At 35.8% G+C, this 16,385-nt stretch overlaps 1 protein-coding gene across 7 annotated transcripts in view; it reads left to right on the forward strand.

The window, feature by feature from the left end:
* LOC143231822 (uncharacterized) overlaps window positions 1-16,385 on the forward strand; it is a 201,048-nt gene that overhangs the window by 84,352 nt on the left and 100,311 nt on the right. For 6 of the 7 annotated variants that reach the window (XM_076466485.1, XM_076466481.1, XM_076466486.1 and 3 more), the window contains exon 3: window positions 5,138-7,122. In XM_076466485.1, the coding sequence (XP_076322600.1) occupies window positions 5,138-5,403 (266 nt within the window). In that variant the 3' untranslated portion in view covers window positions 5,404-7,122. The remainder of the gene's footprint in view (window positions 1-5,137; window positions 7,123-16,385) is intronic. The other variant, XM_076466488.1, reaches the window with a different exon arrangement.

Genomic DNA, 16,385 nt, shown 5'->3' on the forward strand with positions numbered 1-16,385 from the left:
CTAGTTCCCTGCTCTATAGTCTTACACTGCTAAATTAGGGACGGCTAGCGCAGATAGCCCTAGTGTGGCTTTGCGCGAAATAAAAATAAAACAAACGTCTTAGTTGAGTGATTACATTATTATATGTATACATACGTTCAGTGTGGCATGAAACGGTTATTCGTATGTTATAGATATATTTTGATTACTAATCAATAGAACGTTATGTAATAAATCAAGAGGGAAATAGACAAATTGCAGTCCAGTTAAAGTGCTTTCAACATAAAACACTTTTAGGACAGCGAAATCTCTAAATTATAGTGTTTTGCGTTTCAAATTCTATCAGGCCTAGTATGGTTCTTGAACATGTCGTGAGAGCGTTATAATGTACGGTCAATCCTACTATTCGTTGGTAAAAAATAGTTAGGAATTAGTGATGTTTTCTTAAGAATTAGGGACGTCTAGCGCAGACAGTCCTCGAGTAGCTTTGTGCGAAGTTCGAAATAAACAAACAAATGAAATGTTGATTTGAGTAATTATTAATATTGGCGCTCTTTCTTTCTTCCGAAGTGCTTTTACTTAAGATGGCTGCCTATAAGCAGGTCGTCTCACGTGGTTAGGTGTTCCCAATGCTGGCTTAGGCTGTAAAAGAGAGAGATTATTAGTCAGACATTTTCTAACATGAAGGTATACGTCCTATGTATGATTCAAAACGAATGACATTGCTATCAGTTACTGATAAGTGGTGAGTTTTGTGTTATCGTTTAGTTTCTGATAAACGGTGAGTTTTGTGCTCTCATTTTGTTTCTGATAAGTGTTGAGTTTTGTGCTATAGTTTTGTTTCTGATAAGTGGTGAGTTTTGTGCTATAGTTTTGTTTCTGATAAGTGGTGAGTTTTGTGCTATCGTTTTGTTTCTGATAAGTGGTGAGTTTTGTGCTATCGTTTTGTTTCTGATAAGTGGTGAGTTATGTGTTATCGTTTTGTTTCTGATAAGTGGTGAATTTTCTGCTATTGTTTTGTTTCTGTTTAGTGGTGAATTTTCTGCTATTGTTTTGTTTCTGTTTAGTTGTGAGTTTTGTGCTATTGTTTTGTTTGTGGAAAGTGGTGAGTTTTCTGCTCTCATTTTGTTTCTGATAAGTGGTGAGTTTTGTGCTCTCATTTTGTTTCTGATAAGTGGTGAGTTTTGTGCTCTCATTTTGTTTCTGATAAGTGGTGAGTTATGTGCTACCATTTTGTTTCTGATAAGTGGTGAGTTTTGTGCTATTGTTTTGTTTCTGATAAGTGTTGAGTTTTGTGCTATAGTTTTGTTTTTGATAAGTGTTGAGTTTTGTGCTATCGTTTTGTTTCTGATAAGTGGTGAGTTTTGTGCTATAGTTTTGTTTTTGATAAGTGGTGAGTTTTGTGCTATTGTTTTGTTTCTGTTTAGTGGTGAGTTTTGTGCTATTGTTTTGTTTGTGGAAAGTGGTGAGTTTTCAGCTCTCATTTTGTTTCTGATAAGTGGTGAGTTTTGTTCTCTCATTTTGTTTCTGATAAGTGGTGAGTTATGTGCTACCATTTTGTTTCTAATAAGCGGTGAGTTTTGTCCTATTGTTTTGTTTCTGGAAAGTGGTGAGTTTTGTGCTATCGTTTTGTTTCTGATAAGTGGTGAGTTATGTGTTATCGTTTTGTTTCTGATAAGTGGTGAATTTTCTGCTATTGTTTTGTTTCTGTTTAGTGGTGAATTTTCTGCTATTGTTTTGTTTCTGTTTAGTTGTGAGTTTTGTGCTATTGTTTTGTTTCTGATAAGTGGTGAGTTTTCTGCTCTCATTTTTTTTCTGATAAGTGGTGAGTTATGTGCTATCGTTTTGTTTCTGATAAGTGGTGAGTTTTGTGCTATCGTTTTGTTTCTAATAAGCGGTGAGTTTTGTCCTATTGTTTTGTTTCTGGAAAGTGGTGAGTTGTATGCTACAATTTTGCTTCTGATAAATGGTGAGTTTTGTTTCTGATAAGTGGTGAGTTTTCTGCTCTCATTTTTTTTCTGATAAGCGGTGAGTTTTGTCCTATTGTTTTGTTTCTGGAAAGTGGTGAGTTGTATGCTACAATTTTGCTTCTGATAAATGGTGAGTTTTGTGCTATCGTTTTGTTTCTGATAAGTGGTGAGTTTTCTGCTCTCATTTTTTTTCTGATAAGTGGTGAGTTATGTGCTATCGTTTTGTTTCTGATAAGTGGTGAGCTTTGTGCTATAGTTTTGTTTTTGATAAGTGGTGAGTTTTGTGCTATTGTTTTGTTTCTGTTTAGTGGTGAGTTTTGTGCTATTGTTTTGTTTGTGGAAAGTGGTGAGTTTTCAGCTCTCATTTTGTTTCTGATAAGTGGTGAGTTTTGTTCTCTCATTTTGTTTCTGATAAGTGGTGAGTTATGTGCTACCATTTTGTTTCTAATAAGCGGTGAGTTTTGTCCTATTGTTTTGTTTCTGGAAAGTGGTGAGTTTTGTGCTATCGTTTTGTTTCTGATAAGTGGTGAGTTATGTGTTATCGTTTTGTTTCTGATAAGTGGTGAATTTTCTGCTATTGTTTTGTTTCTGTTTAGTGGTGAATTTTCTGCTATTGTTTTGTTTCTGTTTAGTTGTGAGTTTTGTGCTATTGTTTTGTTTCTGATAAGTGGTGAGTTTTCTGCTCTCATTTTTTTTCTGATAAGTGGTGAGTTATGTGCTATCGTTTTGTTTCTGATAAGTGGTGAGTTTTGTGCTATCGTTTTGTTTCTAATAAGCGGTGAGTTTTGTCCTATTGTTTTGTTTCTGGAAAGTGGTGAGTTGTATGCTACAATTTTGCTTCTGATAAATGGTGAGTTTTGTTTCTGATAAGTGGTGAGTTTTCTGCTCTCATTTTTTTTCTGATAAGCGGTGAGTTTTGTCCTATTGTTTTGTTTCTGGAAAGTGGTGAGTTGTATGCTACAATTTTGCTTCTGATAAATGGTGAGTTTTGTGCTATCGTTTTGTTTCTGATAAGTGGTGAGTTTTCTGCTCTCATTTTTTTTCTGATAAGTGGTGAGTTATGTGCTATCGTTTTGTTTCTGATAAGTTGTGAGTTTTGTGCTATCGTTTTGTTTCTGGAATAAAAGGTTTACACAAATCTGAGTGTACACTTACATATAATTAAAGATAATACAAGAGAAAGAAATATGAGTTCTCCATGTTATTAACATTATAATATGTAGAATCCAGAAAACAACAATAAAAATACATATACATCAGAAAACAACAATAAAAATACATATACATCAGAAAACAACAATAAAAATACATATACATCAGAAAAGAAAAACAAAAATCCATAGTTGTCTTTGTGATCTGTCTTCACTTGTTTATAATATTTGTTATATGTCTACCATATTCGGATTTTTTAAAAATATTTATCAAACGTATATTTGTAACATACTAAAAGTGGCCCTGAAGACTTAACTATACAGTCTTTAGGTATAAGTTTGCAATTAAAAATAAAATAAAACGCCAAGTATTGTAACTGAATATGTCTCCTTTTTTAAAGAACAGTTTTGCTATGTTGTTTAAACCAATACTTGTGATATATTACCTAGCCGCTTTTTTGTCGATTAATTCTCATATATCGTCTTACCATTTGAATTTGATATCGTAATAAAGAATGTAATCCGGGTTGTTCTACTTCCATACTTAACTTTTTCACTTTATCCGCCAGTGAATTATAGCAAACCTCTACTAATGGGATTACGCTATAGATTATTACTGGTGAATCACTCTATCTTGGTGGCAGGCCTTACAAGCTGAAAGAGGAGACGTTCACTTCAGATCATAGAGATGAAGAGAAAGTTCTAACATTTAGAACACTAATGAGAAAGTACGATGATTGTGACAGGTAAATGGAAAGGTAGACGAGCAGGTGTTCTATGCGCTTAGTTAAGACGGGTTAAAGATTAATTAGATATTGAAGCAGCGAAGAAGGCCTAAACTTCTTACAAAAACTTTTAGCAATTCTTGGTCACTTTGGAAACGCCTTGTTTTAATACTCTCAATGCAAACTTTGGGATGTTTTTTATCAGTGCAGCTAAGGAAAGTTTCTACAATTAATTAATTTATTCTGTTTTTGTTTTCCTTTTTTCTTTTTCCTTTTCCTTTTAAGTTATTAGTGTTTCCTATCGATCCTCAGGGACATGATAAAGAGGAATAACCTTTCAAATCGCAGTACCACTCAAATCACGCTGTCTCGTGTTTTTTGTTTGGGGGGAGGGATGTAATTTATGACACTGTATATGTTATTTGCTTTGGTGTGCTATCAGAAACTGAACCACAGTAATCCGAGTTCATCTGAAAACACTAGTCTCTTGAGGGTGCAGAAGAGAAACAAAAAAATATTTTATCCAAAGACGAAACAAAAATTCACAGCACACTCACTTGGGAGCAAATAAATATTAGTTAGGAGCTGGAACCTAAATTATAAGAAGCCGGGCAACATCAGAATACATTAGTCGTGTCTCAATTTGCATAAGCACGTCCGCTTTTCGATCAAAGAAGGCCTGGAGCTGTCAGTTATTGAAGGGTTATTTTGAAAAGAAAGTTCTGCAGAAGTACCACTGTAAATTTAGTAGGAAAAGCCATGAAACTTTGATTTCGTTTTTAGAATAAAATACCACTGAAATTCTCACTGTAAAAACACAAGCACATTTATATACGTAAATATTACGCTGCGGTGAAAACAATGTGCTGTGTATTCTCTGTTTTTTGCTGTTGTTGTTGTGCGATTTGGTGAATGAAGGTGTGTTGTTTATATTTTTTAAAGGTAAGTTTCCTCCGACCTCTCGTGGGTAATCGGTTTACAGTTCTGGTTAGCCCGCGGTATGACAGTGACCATAAAACTATTTTCTTGTCGTAAAGAAGTGCTCGAAGGGACGAATACCATGATTTACACTGCTCTTCGTTTGAAAAGATTCCAAACGCGAAAAAACAGAACAATAAATTCCCAATTTTACGTCCTATTGCTGCGCTTTAGTAAATTCGAACACCCCAGTACTGAAATTGTTGTTGACAAGAAAACCCCGGGTAATACACCGAGGTCATTCATCTACACTTTTAAATTTTATCATCACGATTCGAGTATTTGTATACTGTTATCACGTATAAGAATGTATCCGTTATTATTCTCTTTACAGAACGGAAGCGAGGTCGCCAAACCTATACCCGTTATCAGACTCTGGAGTTGGAGAAAGAATTCCATTTCAACCGGTACCTGACTCGCCGGAGACGGATCGAGATAGCTCATGCTCTGTGTTTAACGGAAAGACAGATCAAAATATGGTTTCAAAATCGTCGGATGAAGTGGAAGAAGGAGAACAAGGCTAAAATGGAAGCAGGTTTAGCGATGGGTCCTCCGCCACCACTAGAACCCCTCCACTCTGTCGACCGGCCGCAGCAGTGAGCTCCCGAAATAGGTGGACAAGAAAGTAGCCTGTCTGGGCGGGCGAACGTATCCGCCCGACATGTGTTTTTCTTCATTGTGGGTGGATTCGTTTTTTTCGTGATGAACGATATATGTGAGTAGAATTGTACATAATATAGTTAGCGTGCCCATCGTAACGAGTAGCTCAGTGGGTTTTATTTTGTTTTTTTCTTGAATGTGTCGCTGTTTCCTGGCATTTCTTCTCCTGCTACATATTTCACCGCAGATACACCAATCTGTAAACAGACGATAAGAACAAAACAACGTGTGGTCCTCCGTTCTGTAAACAGCTCAGAACTTAAAAACAGTGCATTTCAGTTTTAAAGTAGACAATAAAGACGCATGACAATAACTTCATTAATAAATGCATGGGTTGTAGTGTATAGGATGTGATGTTTAGTTAGGTCCGTTCAAGTACATTCCTGGTAAAAACAGTTAACTAGTAATCTGTTTAAATAAGTATTTTTAACGGAGTATCAGTGACATTAACTTTGTCAAGAACGCAAAATAAAATAGTGCATTGTATCTTTTATATCCCTTGAATTACGTTTTTGTCCTTCTAATGTGTGAATGTTTTATCTGGATTTGATTTTATTAGCTCGAATATTCTTTTACGAATGCCTTATAATGTTCTTCATTACTGTTACATTGCTCTAAGCACCAATAAAGAGTCGTTTTATTACCATCAAGATATTATATGCGTTGTACTGATGTGACCAGTAAAAATGGTTATTATTATACATCGTTCATATTCTTGAAACGATATCTGAGACAGTTGTTCAGGGTCTGCCGGTCTGTTACGGCGTAGCACAAATAAAAGGCATTTTATGGCTTCTAAACCTCACGCTCCTTGACAGATATGGCCCTAATGGTTATGCAAGTCGCGCTTTTCGGCAATAAACCGTCTGCACTCAAATAAAACTGGTTGGGTTGTCCACATTCACGTTCGCAGTTAAACTACTGGAGAAATATTTCCAACTTCAAAATGTAACGTAGAGAATGATCGGTTGATCCGGAAGGAATATAAAGGTTCAGAGTTATAGTGGCAGCTCGGTGTCTGAGGTGAAATTACCACTCCTATTATGATTCATCCTAACGACCCATAAACTTGGGATGTCCCGACGCTAATTTTGTTCGAGAGAGCTAAGTGACTCTCTGCCTCTACCCTCTTGCACCGAGCCAAGTGATGTAATACTATAAATCAGTCCTCAAGGTTTTAAAGGAGAAAAAGTGTACGGTGAAGATTTTTTAGTAAGCACATGGTCTGCTTTGGCTCAGTTTGCAGGAGACAGTTTGACGAGGCATATGTGCCGCCGCCATCTTCGATTTCTGTCTCGGCATCAACACGGTGTATTTGCGTCAGAAGTTTAACAAGCGTTGCTTTATTCTTACGAATCTTTCTACATCCGACGAAGCTTCTACAACGAAACGTTGTTGTAAAGAAGCGTTTATCGTGAAGTCTTCAAATTACAACGATGAGTTTTTTTTCCTGCGTCATGCTCCTTCGAAGCGTGAAAACAGGGCTGCATAATCAACCATAACATTGTGTTTGAGATGATATCTGATAGCATTTTCGAGTTGTGTTGAAAATAATGCAATAACCTGTATAATATCCATCTTCGTGGAATGTCGTTCCTCTATTCTATTAAAATCTGTGGCAAAATGATCTCAGCTCGAAGACCTCCGTTGTGAGCTAAGGTTGGTTGTTTATATTTATATAAATAGATAGGCCTAGATAGCAAATGTTAAGTTCACAAGTACATGTGATTGTACAGGGTGTCGAATGGTTTAAATACATTCTTGGTAATTTTTGTTGGTAAAAATTCTCACCTGTTTAATATTCCATTATTATTATTATATGTTCGGTTATCATATTTGATTGTTCTTCGAAGCAAGTCGTATACATAAACTGAGAAGTAGTGTGTAGCTTATTTAACTGTATTATGACAATACATTCTCAATTTGAAAGTGAAATATACTTAAAGATTTTCGACTGTTTCGTCTGTCGAATGCTCAAATCACACATAACAACAGCCTAGTCTTCATAACTGGTGCGTGAATGTGTTAGAAAGTTGTACGCACTGCAAAAAAAACAACAACACAAAATACAGGTTCGTGGGTTAATTAAAATAACGAACGGCAGGATGAACGAAAGACCTTTGATAGTTTTATTTGTTTATAAATACGTGTAAAATCAGGTAGATAGCTATAAAAACGTTGACGCTAATAAGTAAACTCTCACTGTTGTACTAATGCACTCTTGTATATTGTATAATAAAATGTAACCGCTTAAGTCTCTAACTTATAATAACGATAACATTTTTGTTTTGAAACAAGAACCACAGAAATAAACACTTTAATCAATCTCATATATTTATCAAATAATTCTTGTTCTCTGTGATTTTCTTCCTATTTAGGAATGTCTTATACGTTTTATTTGTAGCAATAAATATTGGGCGAATTTGTATAGAATCGAACATAAAAGAAAAGAGCGCATATCGACAGATATTGGTTTTAGAAAACCTTTCTGAATAAATGCCAATCTCACGTAAACTGAATATACCCGGAAAATGGGTTTATTAACCTGATTATTAGCTCGTGCAGCACATCAGTCGGTAACTCACTCAAAAAGATAACGTTTTATTTGTTATTTTTACAAAAGTCTCTAAACTGACTAAATGTCACAAGATTTAAACCCAGACTTGATTTATCACGAACTTGTGTGTGGTCCTAAATCGTTCTAGTTTTGAAAAACTTGGAAAGATAATGTTTTATGTTTTTGCATTAGGGGTTCGTGACAGTTAATGATTTATCTGATGCTAATAAGCAGCTACTCGTATTGAGCTTACGTAGAAATATTAAGTTTTGTTTTGTTTTTAAAGTGTACCAGTTGGAATTTGAAGTTATTAAATCTCACCCTCCCCCCTAACCCCTTTCATGCAACCAAATATTTGCCACTGGCATTTTAAACCCATGATTTGGTATGGGTAAGGCCACATTACCATCACCTTTCACCTATAAAACTCTTAATTATAGCAAGGCGAACTCAAAAACTACGAGAAATTTGCCAATATGGCGGACATCTTGCTCGAGGCACAACCTCCGAAGGAACTGTGCCAGCTGCGTTTCAGCTCGACGTTCGTTCGATTGAGGCTGTTCTTTAAAGGTAGACGAAGAAAAATTAATTTTCTGTAGATCTAAGTAAAATAACTAGCTGATGTACCATTGTTTTTCACTTGTACTTTTTGTTCACTAGCATCATACGAAATTGTAAATTGAGTTTTTGGTCAATTGTAAAGTTTGTGCACATGAGAATATTCTGTATGTATATATGTATGTACAACTAAATATGTCTGCCAGTAGTAAATTTAGTTATTAGGCAGGTTTTTTTTCCTGATTCTTAAAAGAAATTTACAGACATTAGTGTAGTGTCTATCTTTCTCTATATATATTTTGTTTGTTTTTGTTTTAGAAATGCTATGAAAACTTAAATATTTCGTTTTTTAAATATAACTTCAGTACTTTTATGACTTCAAAATGTTGTATTCAAAATTAATCTGAACTTTTACAGATATTTTTAGTAAGTGTTTGTGATCTGTTATTTACAACTTGAGGCAGTTTTATTGCGGTTATCGTTCAAACGAGTAATTTCAGTGCATTAGTGCATGTTTTTATTCTGTAATGGTTTCTATGTGTAAATCATGACAAACCTATCACAACAGCCTGTCCTGTGAGTATTTCTTGACGTATTGATGAGTACGGTATGTATTTAGTATTCTCAATCATGAATAAATTCCATGTTTGTTGCCTTTACACCTTTGGGACTGAAGTTTTTCGGTACAAGTAACGACACACAAAAGGTACACAAATACAGTTCGTTAGAGGTACATCACTTATTGTATGAAATTCATATTTAAAAGAGTATTACACGTTTATTAAATAAAACATGAACATCTGTTGGTAGTGGTTCAATTTTAATGAAATTACGTTTAACGCACATTATGTTGTTAAAGGTATTTTGTGTTGTGTAATATTTGTAATTGGTTTTTGAACTAACTATTCGGCAAGAACAAATTTTGATGTGCAACAGAACTTAATATTTCTGAGTGATTTGGTTTGTTTAGAATTGAGCACAAAGCTAAACAATGGATTATCTGTGCTCTGCCCATCACGGGTGTCGAAACCCGGATTTTTAGCGGTGCGAGTCCGCGCTGTGCCACTTTCTTGATTATAATAACCGTTTCGTTTTTATTTATTCGAAGCGTTAGTTCCGTTGCAATTCAACCGCAATATTATTTTGATTTAAAATGTTTACGAAAAATAAACGTAAGTACAGTGATATAATTTGTTTTATGGTAAAGAGTAAAGTCATGTGTGCATGTCTTAAGTTAGAAGCTGCGTCAGGTTACTCATGTGTGCATGTCTTAAGTTAGAAGCTGCGTCAGGTTACTTAAATATTCTGATTGAGAAATCTTAGCTTTTTGCATTGTTTTATATGAGTGATAAACTACCGTATAAAGTGACGTACGTTACAAAATAAACTGTTCTTAAAGAATAGCATGAGTTATTTATCCGGAGGCACACCCGCAGCCGCTGTTTATACTTTGCAGCTAAAATGGCGCTTATGAAGGGTGGAGTGACTGGGCGGCCGGATTCGACACTTCAGGTTAGTTAATGGTTACTTATGTTATACATTACAAGGTGGAGATCTTCATATTCAGCGAGAAGAGATTTTGTGAAGATTGTTAATTATTTTTACAGTATAGGTCATTACTTTTACAAGTGAAAATTAATTATCTGATCGGCCAACCCCAAAATGTTACACTCGCTCTCATGAACGGTTGGAATATCATTCATTATTTTAAGAAAACATCCATCTCAGACGTCCATCACCTACCGACTGAGATGTCTAAACACGATGTCTTGATATCTTTACGTATAATTGTGAGCTTTTCGCATCGCTTTAGTAGCAATATCACCTTGTTCAGAGCGTAACTGTTCCGTTAACATCTGTGGTCTACCTATCGGACACAGTTTCTCAGTAGAGTCTCCAAATTTAGGAGGGTTTTTTGTTAGTGATGAACGTGTAAGTTGTTCCTTTGGATTTAGTATAAAAGTAATTTTGTTCTCGTATTGCGCCCCAGCCATTAGCAGTACTCAACAATAACAGCCATCAGCAGTACTCAACAATAACAGCCATCAGCAGTACTCAACAATAACAGCCATTAGCAATGCTCAACAATAACAGCCATTAGCAGTACTAAACAATAACAGCCATTAGCAGTACTAAACAATAACAGCCATTAGCAATACTCAACAATAACAGCCATTAGCAGTACTCAACAATAACAGCCATCAGCAGTACTCAACAATAACAGCCATTAGCAATACTCAACAATAACAGCCATTAGCAGTACTAAACAATAACAGCCATTAGCAGTACTAAACAATAACAGCCATTAGCAATACTCAACAATAACAGCCATTAGCAGTACTCAACAATAACAGCCATCAGCAGTACTCAACAATAACAGCCATTAGCAATACTCAACAATAACAGCCATTAGCAATACTTAACAATAACAGCCATTAGCAGTACTCAACAATAACAGCCATCAGCAGTACTCAACAATAACAGCCATTAGCAATACTCAACAATAACAGCCATTAGCAGTACTAAACAATAACAGCCATTAGCAGTACTAAACAATAACAGCCATTAGCAATACTCAACAATAACAGCCATTAGCAATACTCAACAATAACAGCCATTAGCAGTACTCAAACAATAACAGCCATTAGCAGTACTAAACAATAACAGCCATTAGCAGTACTAAACAATAACAGCCATTAGCAATACTCAACAATAACAGCCATTAGCAGTACTCAACAATAACAGCCATCAGCAGTACTAAACAATAACAGCCATTAGCAATACTCAACAATAACAGCCATTAGCAATACTCAACAATAACAGCCATTAGCAGTACTCAAACAATAACAGCCATTAGCAGTACTAAACAATAACAGCCATTAGCAATACTAAACAATAACAGCCATTAGCAGTACTAAACAATAACAGCCATTAGCAATACTTAACAATAACAGCCATTAGCAGTACTAAACAATAACAGCCATGAGCAGTACTAAACAATAACAACCATTAACAGTACTCAACAATAGTTTTTGGCTCTTTTGTTGACGTTAACAATATTTATAAAACAAATTAGTTTGCTTAAACACAACTTAAAATTTTAAGAACGTGACTATTGGTAAGTCCTGAATAACTTTGAGAAGGCGGTCTCGGGTATTTTTTAATGGACCCCTATGAAATAAGCTTTAACTTTACGACATTAACGAGTTCAAACAAATACATCTGAAGGCTTGGCTGATGTACGAAACGTATTTGGAAAGTTTACTAACAATGAACATGATTTTGAGACTTACTTATTTTTACGATACTTTATAGTAAAGTTAAATCAGAGAAACTTTACATCTTTAAACGTTTTCATATGCTGCAAAAAGCTATTGTCAGTATCTGTACCTAACGCGCAATTCTTTGATTTTATATGACAGTTTATTTAAACTTCATAGTGCGGGTGATGAGCGTTCGGCACTGACAGGTGCACGTGCAGAAACGTTTCATTGTAGCACGATATTATTTCCTCGAGCTAGATTGGCAGGATGAATGTTATTAATATGAGGTCATATTTAATTGCTTATTTCGTGTCACAACTGTACGTTGGAAGCAGGGAAAAAACTCATTGGAAAATTTATTTTAGAGGCCTGGCAAGAACGTGATAAAGTACGAAGGAAAACTGGCAAAAATAAAGGTACGGTTTCTCTCTCTTCGGAAAGGCCGTGTCGCCGCCATCTTTAAAGAAGCTAAGGGTGCGGAAAAGGCTGGCCGACGTCTCATTTGTTTCCGCCGTAGGTTTCGGCCCAGTCATCTTGCGTCATGGAGAAGCTTGGCGGAAGGGAATGGAAAAGGCTAACTAAGAGAAATCGTCGCTTGTTTGGCAACCTCCGCCATTCGTCAATGCCAAAAGGAACCTCCTAGGCCTAGTACCCCATGCTGAATAACAGTACCTGTTTTTTTTTATTATTATTATTACATCCAACGACGTCTCTCATTCCGTTTAACTCAGATTGTGAGAAGGTCTCCTTTTGTTATAGCTCAAGAAAACCAGCTGGGAAGCCAGTGCTTTCTACTGTGAGGGCAGCACCTCTCAATCTGATTAACACAAACACACAAGTTTGACGGTCAAAATGATAAGGCTTCGTTACTACACATTAGTTTATTGCGCAAAATTAAACCCATGTATTACCACACTCATAAACGTTTTGTTTGCTACAACAGGGATAGGAAGAAGGAAGTTTGACTTGGTAACATATACTTGTCACGTATGATTCTGACTAAATGTACATGTTTGTGGCTTCCATAGCTAACTGTCTTGTACAAGGGTCACTTCGTTCCTTGCACGTGCAGAATGAATGAAATGGCTCCAACACCTTTGCTGCAATGTAACTGTCTCACAGCTCAGTCTCCTAACCCAGTAGATTTATTATAATCAGGCGAGTATACACAGGCAACAGTGTTAACATAACAAACACCTCCTGCTATCTTTCTACAATTTATCTTCGCTTTAGACTTGCAAATTGACGGATCTTCACACAGCATTAAGAATCATTGTTCGCTGTATCACTCATTAGTTTCGCCAACGTGAATACTTTGACGTTTTGACACCCAGGACCTTGACCACACTCACAACACACGTTTTTTCGTGTGTGTTTTTTTTTTTGTATTTTATAAAACTAAGTTGAGAAATTTTATTCACAGGTTTTCTTTACGGTTTTTTCTGGACTCTTGTATCTATCGGTCTCTTTTTCCCGAACAGAAAACAAATTAATTGGATAAAGTTAAAACAAATTTTTCTTCTATCCTTCATATTCAACCCTCTAGTATTAAGCTACCCAGCCGAAATTAAAAGGAGGAGCCGACCAGGAAATAATACAGAGCTGAATACACTAATCTTTCCTTTACTGTCGCTGTAGAGACTACATAGTGCTTTGGAAACGTGAGTTTAAACTCGTTTCAAGGAACGAAAATGAACATAAAGTCTTCATTACCCGAACATAGTCACCAGATTTTAAATTCTCAGGGGCGTTTCCATGAAAATAATGGGACCAGGAGGCTGAAAAATTATATATCTGGAAGGAAACGGTACGTTGAAGTTTCTCTCACTCAATGGGTTTTTACTGCCATAAACGACTTGCTCTTAATGTGTTATTGCTATTTCTCTACATACACTTACCTTTATTACACCACCATACATTCAATGTCAGATTAATTGAGGTCGTAACGACAAGTTGTGCAAAACGAATATCGTTTTTCTGCAATCTTATTGCAAATATTATATTTTCGTGTTGAAAATTTTCTGGAACTTATGACTCAAATATATGATTTTTTTTTTTTTACCCTCCCAAATCTTCCTGATGTACATTTTGTCTCATAATGGGTTTCTTGCGCTGCTACGTAAGGCCTTACATCTTTTATTTTGTTAGGTTACGGTAAGAATTTACTAACTCGACTATAAATATGTTGGAATCAATATGATTTCCATCGTAAACTTTGAAGAATGTTTCTTTTAAAATTGCTACATGATGTCAGGTGGATTTATAGTGTTAACTTTAATGTCAGAACAAACACAGAAACGAATGAAAAACAGTGCATTAGGGCTCCATACTTCCCAACTGTAGGCAGCCATATTGGTCATCCGTTTTCGGTACCTAATCAAAAGTTGTACGTTTCACTTCCAAATTCTTTATCTACTGATCGCCTCTTTCTTCAAGTATGACAAAGATGCATTTTTTAAAAAATGAACTGAGTAAAAATGATGTAGCATATTCAATCGTTTCTTAAAATCTATGCGCCTACGTAAAACAGTTATTTTTAGCAGTATTAACTTTCAAACAACATATGCTACTGAACATAAATTGTGTATAACCAAACTCATTTTAATGTTTAATGAAATTAAACACGGGGCATTTAAATATGTTACACATAAACAACGAGTACAGAACATTGTGTAATAAGTATGTTGTTAGATTGTGTATTTAAAGGTTTGGTTCTTGTTGGGTTTGTTTTTTTTTAATTTCGCACAAAACTACTCGAGGCCTATCTGCGTTAGCCGTCCTTGAATTAGCAGTGTAAGACTCGAGGGAAGGCCACTAGCCATTGCCACCCATGGCCAACTCTTTTACCAACGAATAGTAGGATTAACCGTAACATTATGACGTCCCCAAGGCTAAAAAGGGTAGCATGTTTGGTGCGACGGGGATTCGAATCCGCGCCCCCCGGATTACGAGTCGAACGCCTTAATCCACCTGACCAGGCCGGGCCGTTAAATGTTTGGTTTGTTTTGAATTTCGCGCAAAGCTACACGAGGGCTATCTGCACTAGTCGTCCATAATTTAGCAGTGTAAGACTCGAGAGAAGGGAGCTAGTCATCACTACCCTACAAATCTACCAACGAATAGTGGGATTGATCGTAACATTATAACGCCCCCACGATTGAAAGGGCGAGCATGTTTTGTATGACGGGGATTCGAACCCGTGACCCTCAGATTACAAGTTGAATACCTTAACCACCTGGATATGCCGGACTGTATTTAAAGGTGTAAATAATATATTTTTTTCTGTGCTAATCCTTGTAATTTCATTCTATGTTTCATAACGTGTACATTTTCATTGGCAATCATGTATAACGAATAAATTTAAATCTATTTAAGGCAAGTTAGGCCATGACCTGACCATTTTTACATTGCATGTATAGCTATAACTTATCTATAAATACTTGCTTGTTTTGATTAAACACATTACGTTGTGCCTGTGCAGTATTCGTAATTGAAATGGCTGAAGATTCAATCTCATAATATTATATTTTCAAAAAAAACTGTCTGGGGTCGCACGCCCACTAATTCCCCCTTAGAAATGTCATGTTTTTCACACATTGTGCGCTACATCCTTTAGCTTTGGCAATAGCCTAACCACCAAAGCATTGCTTTCTACAACAATGGTGTAATATATAAACATTTAAGTAACATTGATTCGTAGAACTTGTTATCGGTAATTATTAAGTATTGTCGCATAATGGTAACCGTGTTCATGGCAGATATGTTGAGTCAGATTTATAGTATATCAAACCATGAGGCATAACTCATATAACACACCCACACAAGTCGTACTTCTGGTGCGATGCGAGACTTCTACCCGTTCTTCCCAAGCTGTAGCAGTGTGTTGGCTGCTTAATAGCTTCAGTGCAGCCTGCTGCCCCAAATTAGGCCTAATTGTTGTACTTTTTCACACAAACTATAAATGACCTCTACCGACTGAAAACCAACCTGTGGCGTGTACCACAACCACCACCAGCTGTGTTGTAATTACTTAGATGAGACTCTAATGTGCAGAGAAATGATGTAAGTGTTTTGTTCTTTTTCTCTTATAGCACTTACACTTTTCCGTCTTATCAACACTTTGAAATATTGCAGCCTACGTTATTAGATATTAGTGTCTGGCAGACAGTAATATGTATCGGCACAGTTGTGTAAGTGTGTTCCTTACACGGTATTATTATTTTATATTCCGTTGAAAATATGTATTCTATTTTCAAGCACACAAAAAAATACAATAATTTTGTTTTGTTGACCGTTATAATAATACACTTAGTTTTAAGTTAAAATAAGTTTTGTAACACAAGTTATACTTAGTTAAAGACGGAACCGTTTGTACGTCCACGTACTTGCTGTGTAGTTGAGGGTATTAACACATTGTGTTTTTATAGGCATTTTAAAAGCTAAAACATCTTACGTTATATCAGCAAAATTATAAGTGTTAGATCTCTTCCTATGAAAGCCATAAAATGACGCTACAATCTAATAAATATTAATTACTAACCGTT

This window comes from Tachypleus tridentatus, chromosome 11 (assembly GCF_004210375.1).
Source record: "Tachypleus tridentatus isolate NWPU-2018 chromosome 11, ASM421037v1, whole genome shotgun sequence".
Taxonomy (NCBI): Eukaryota; Metazoa; Arthropoda; class Merostomata; order Xiphosura; family Limulidae; genus Tachypleus; species Tachypleus tridentatus.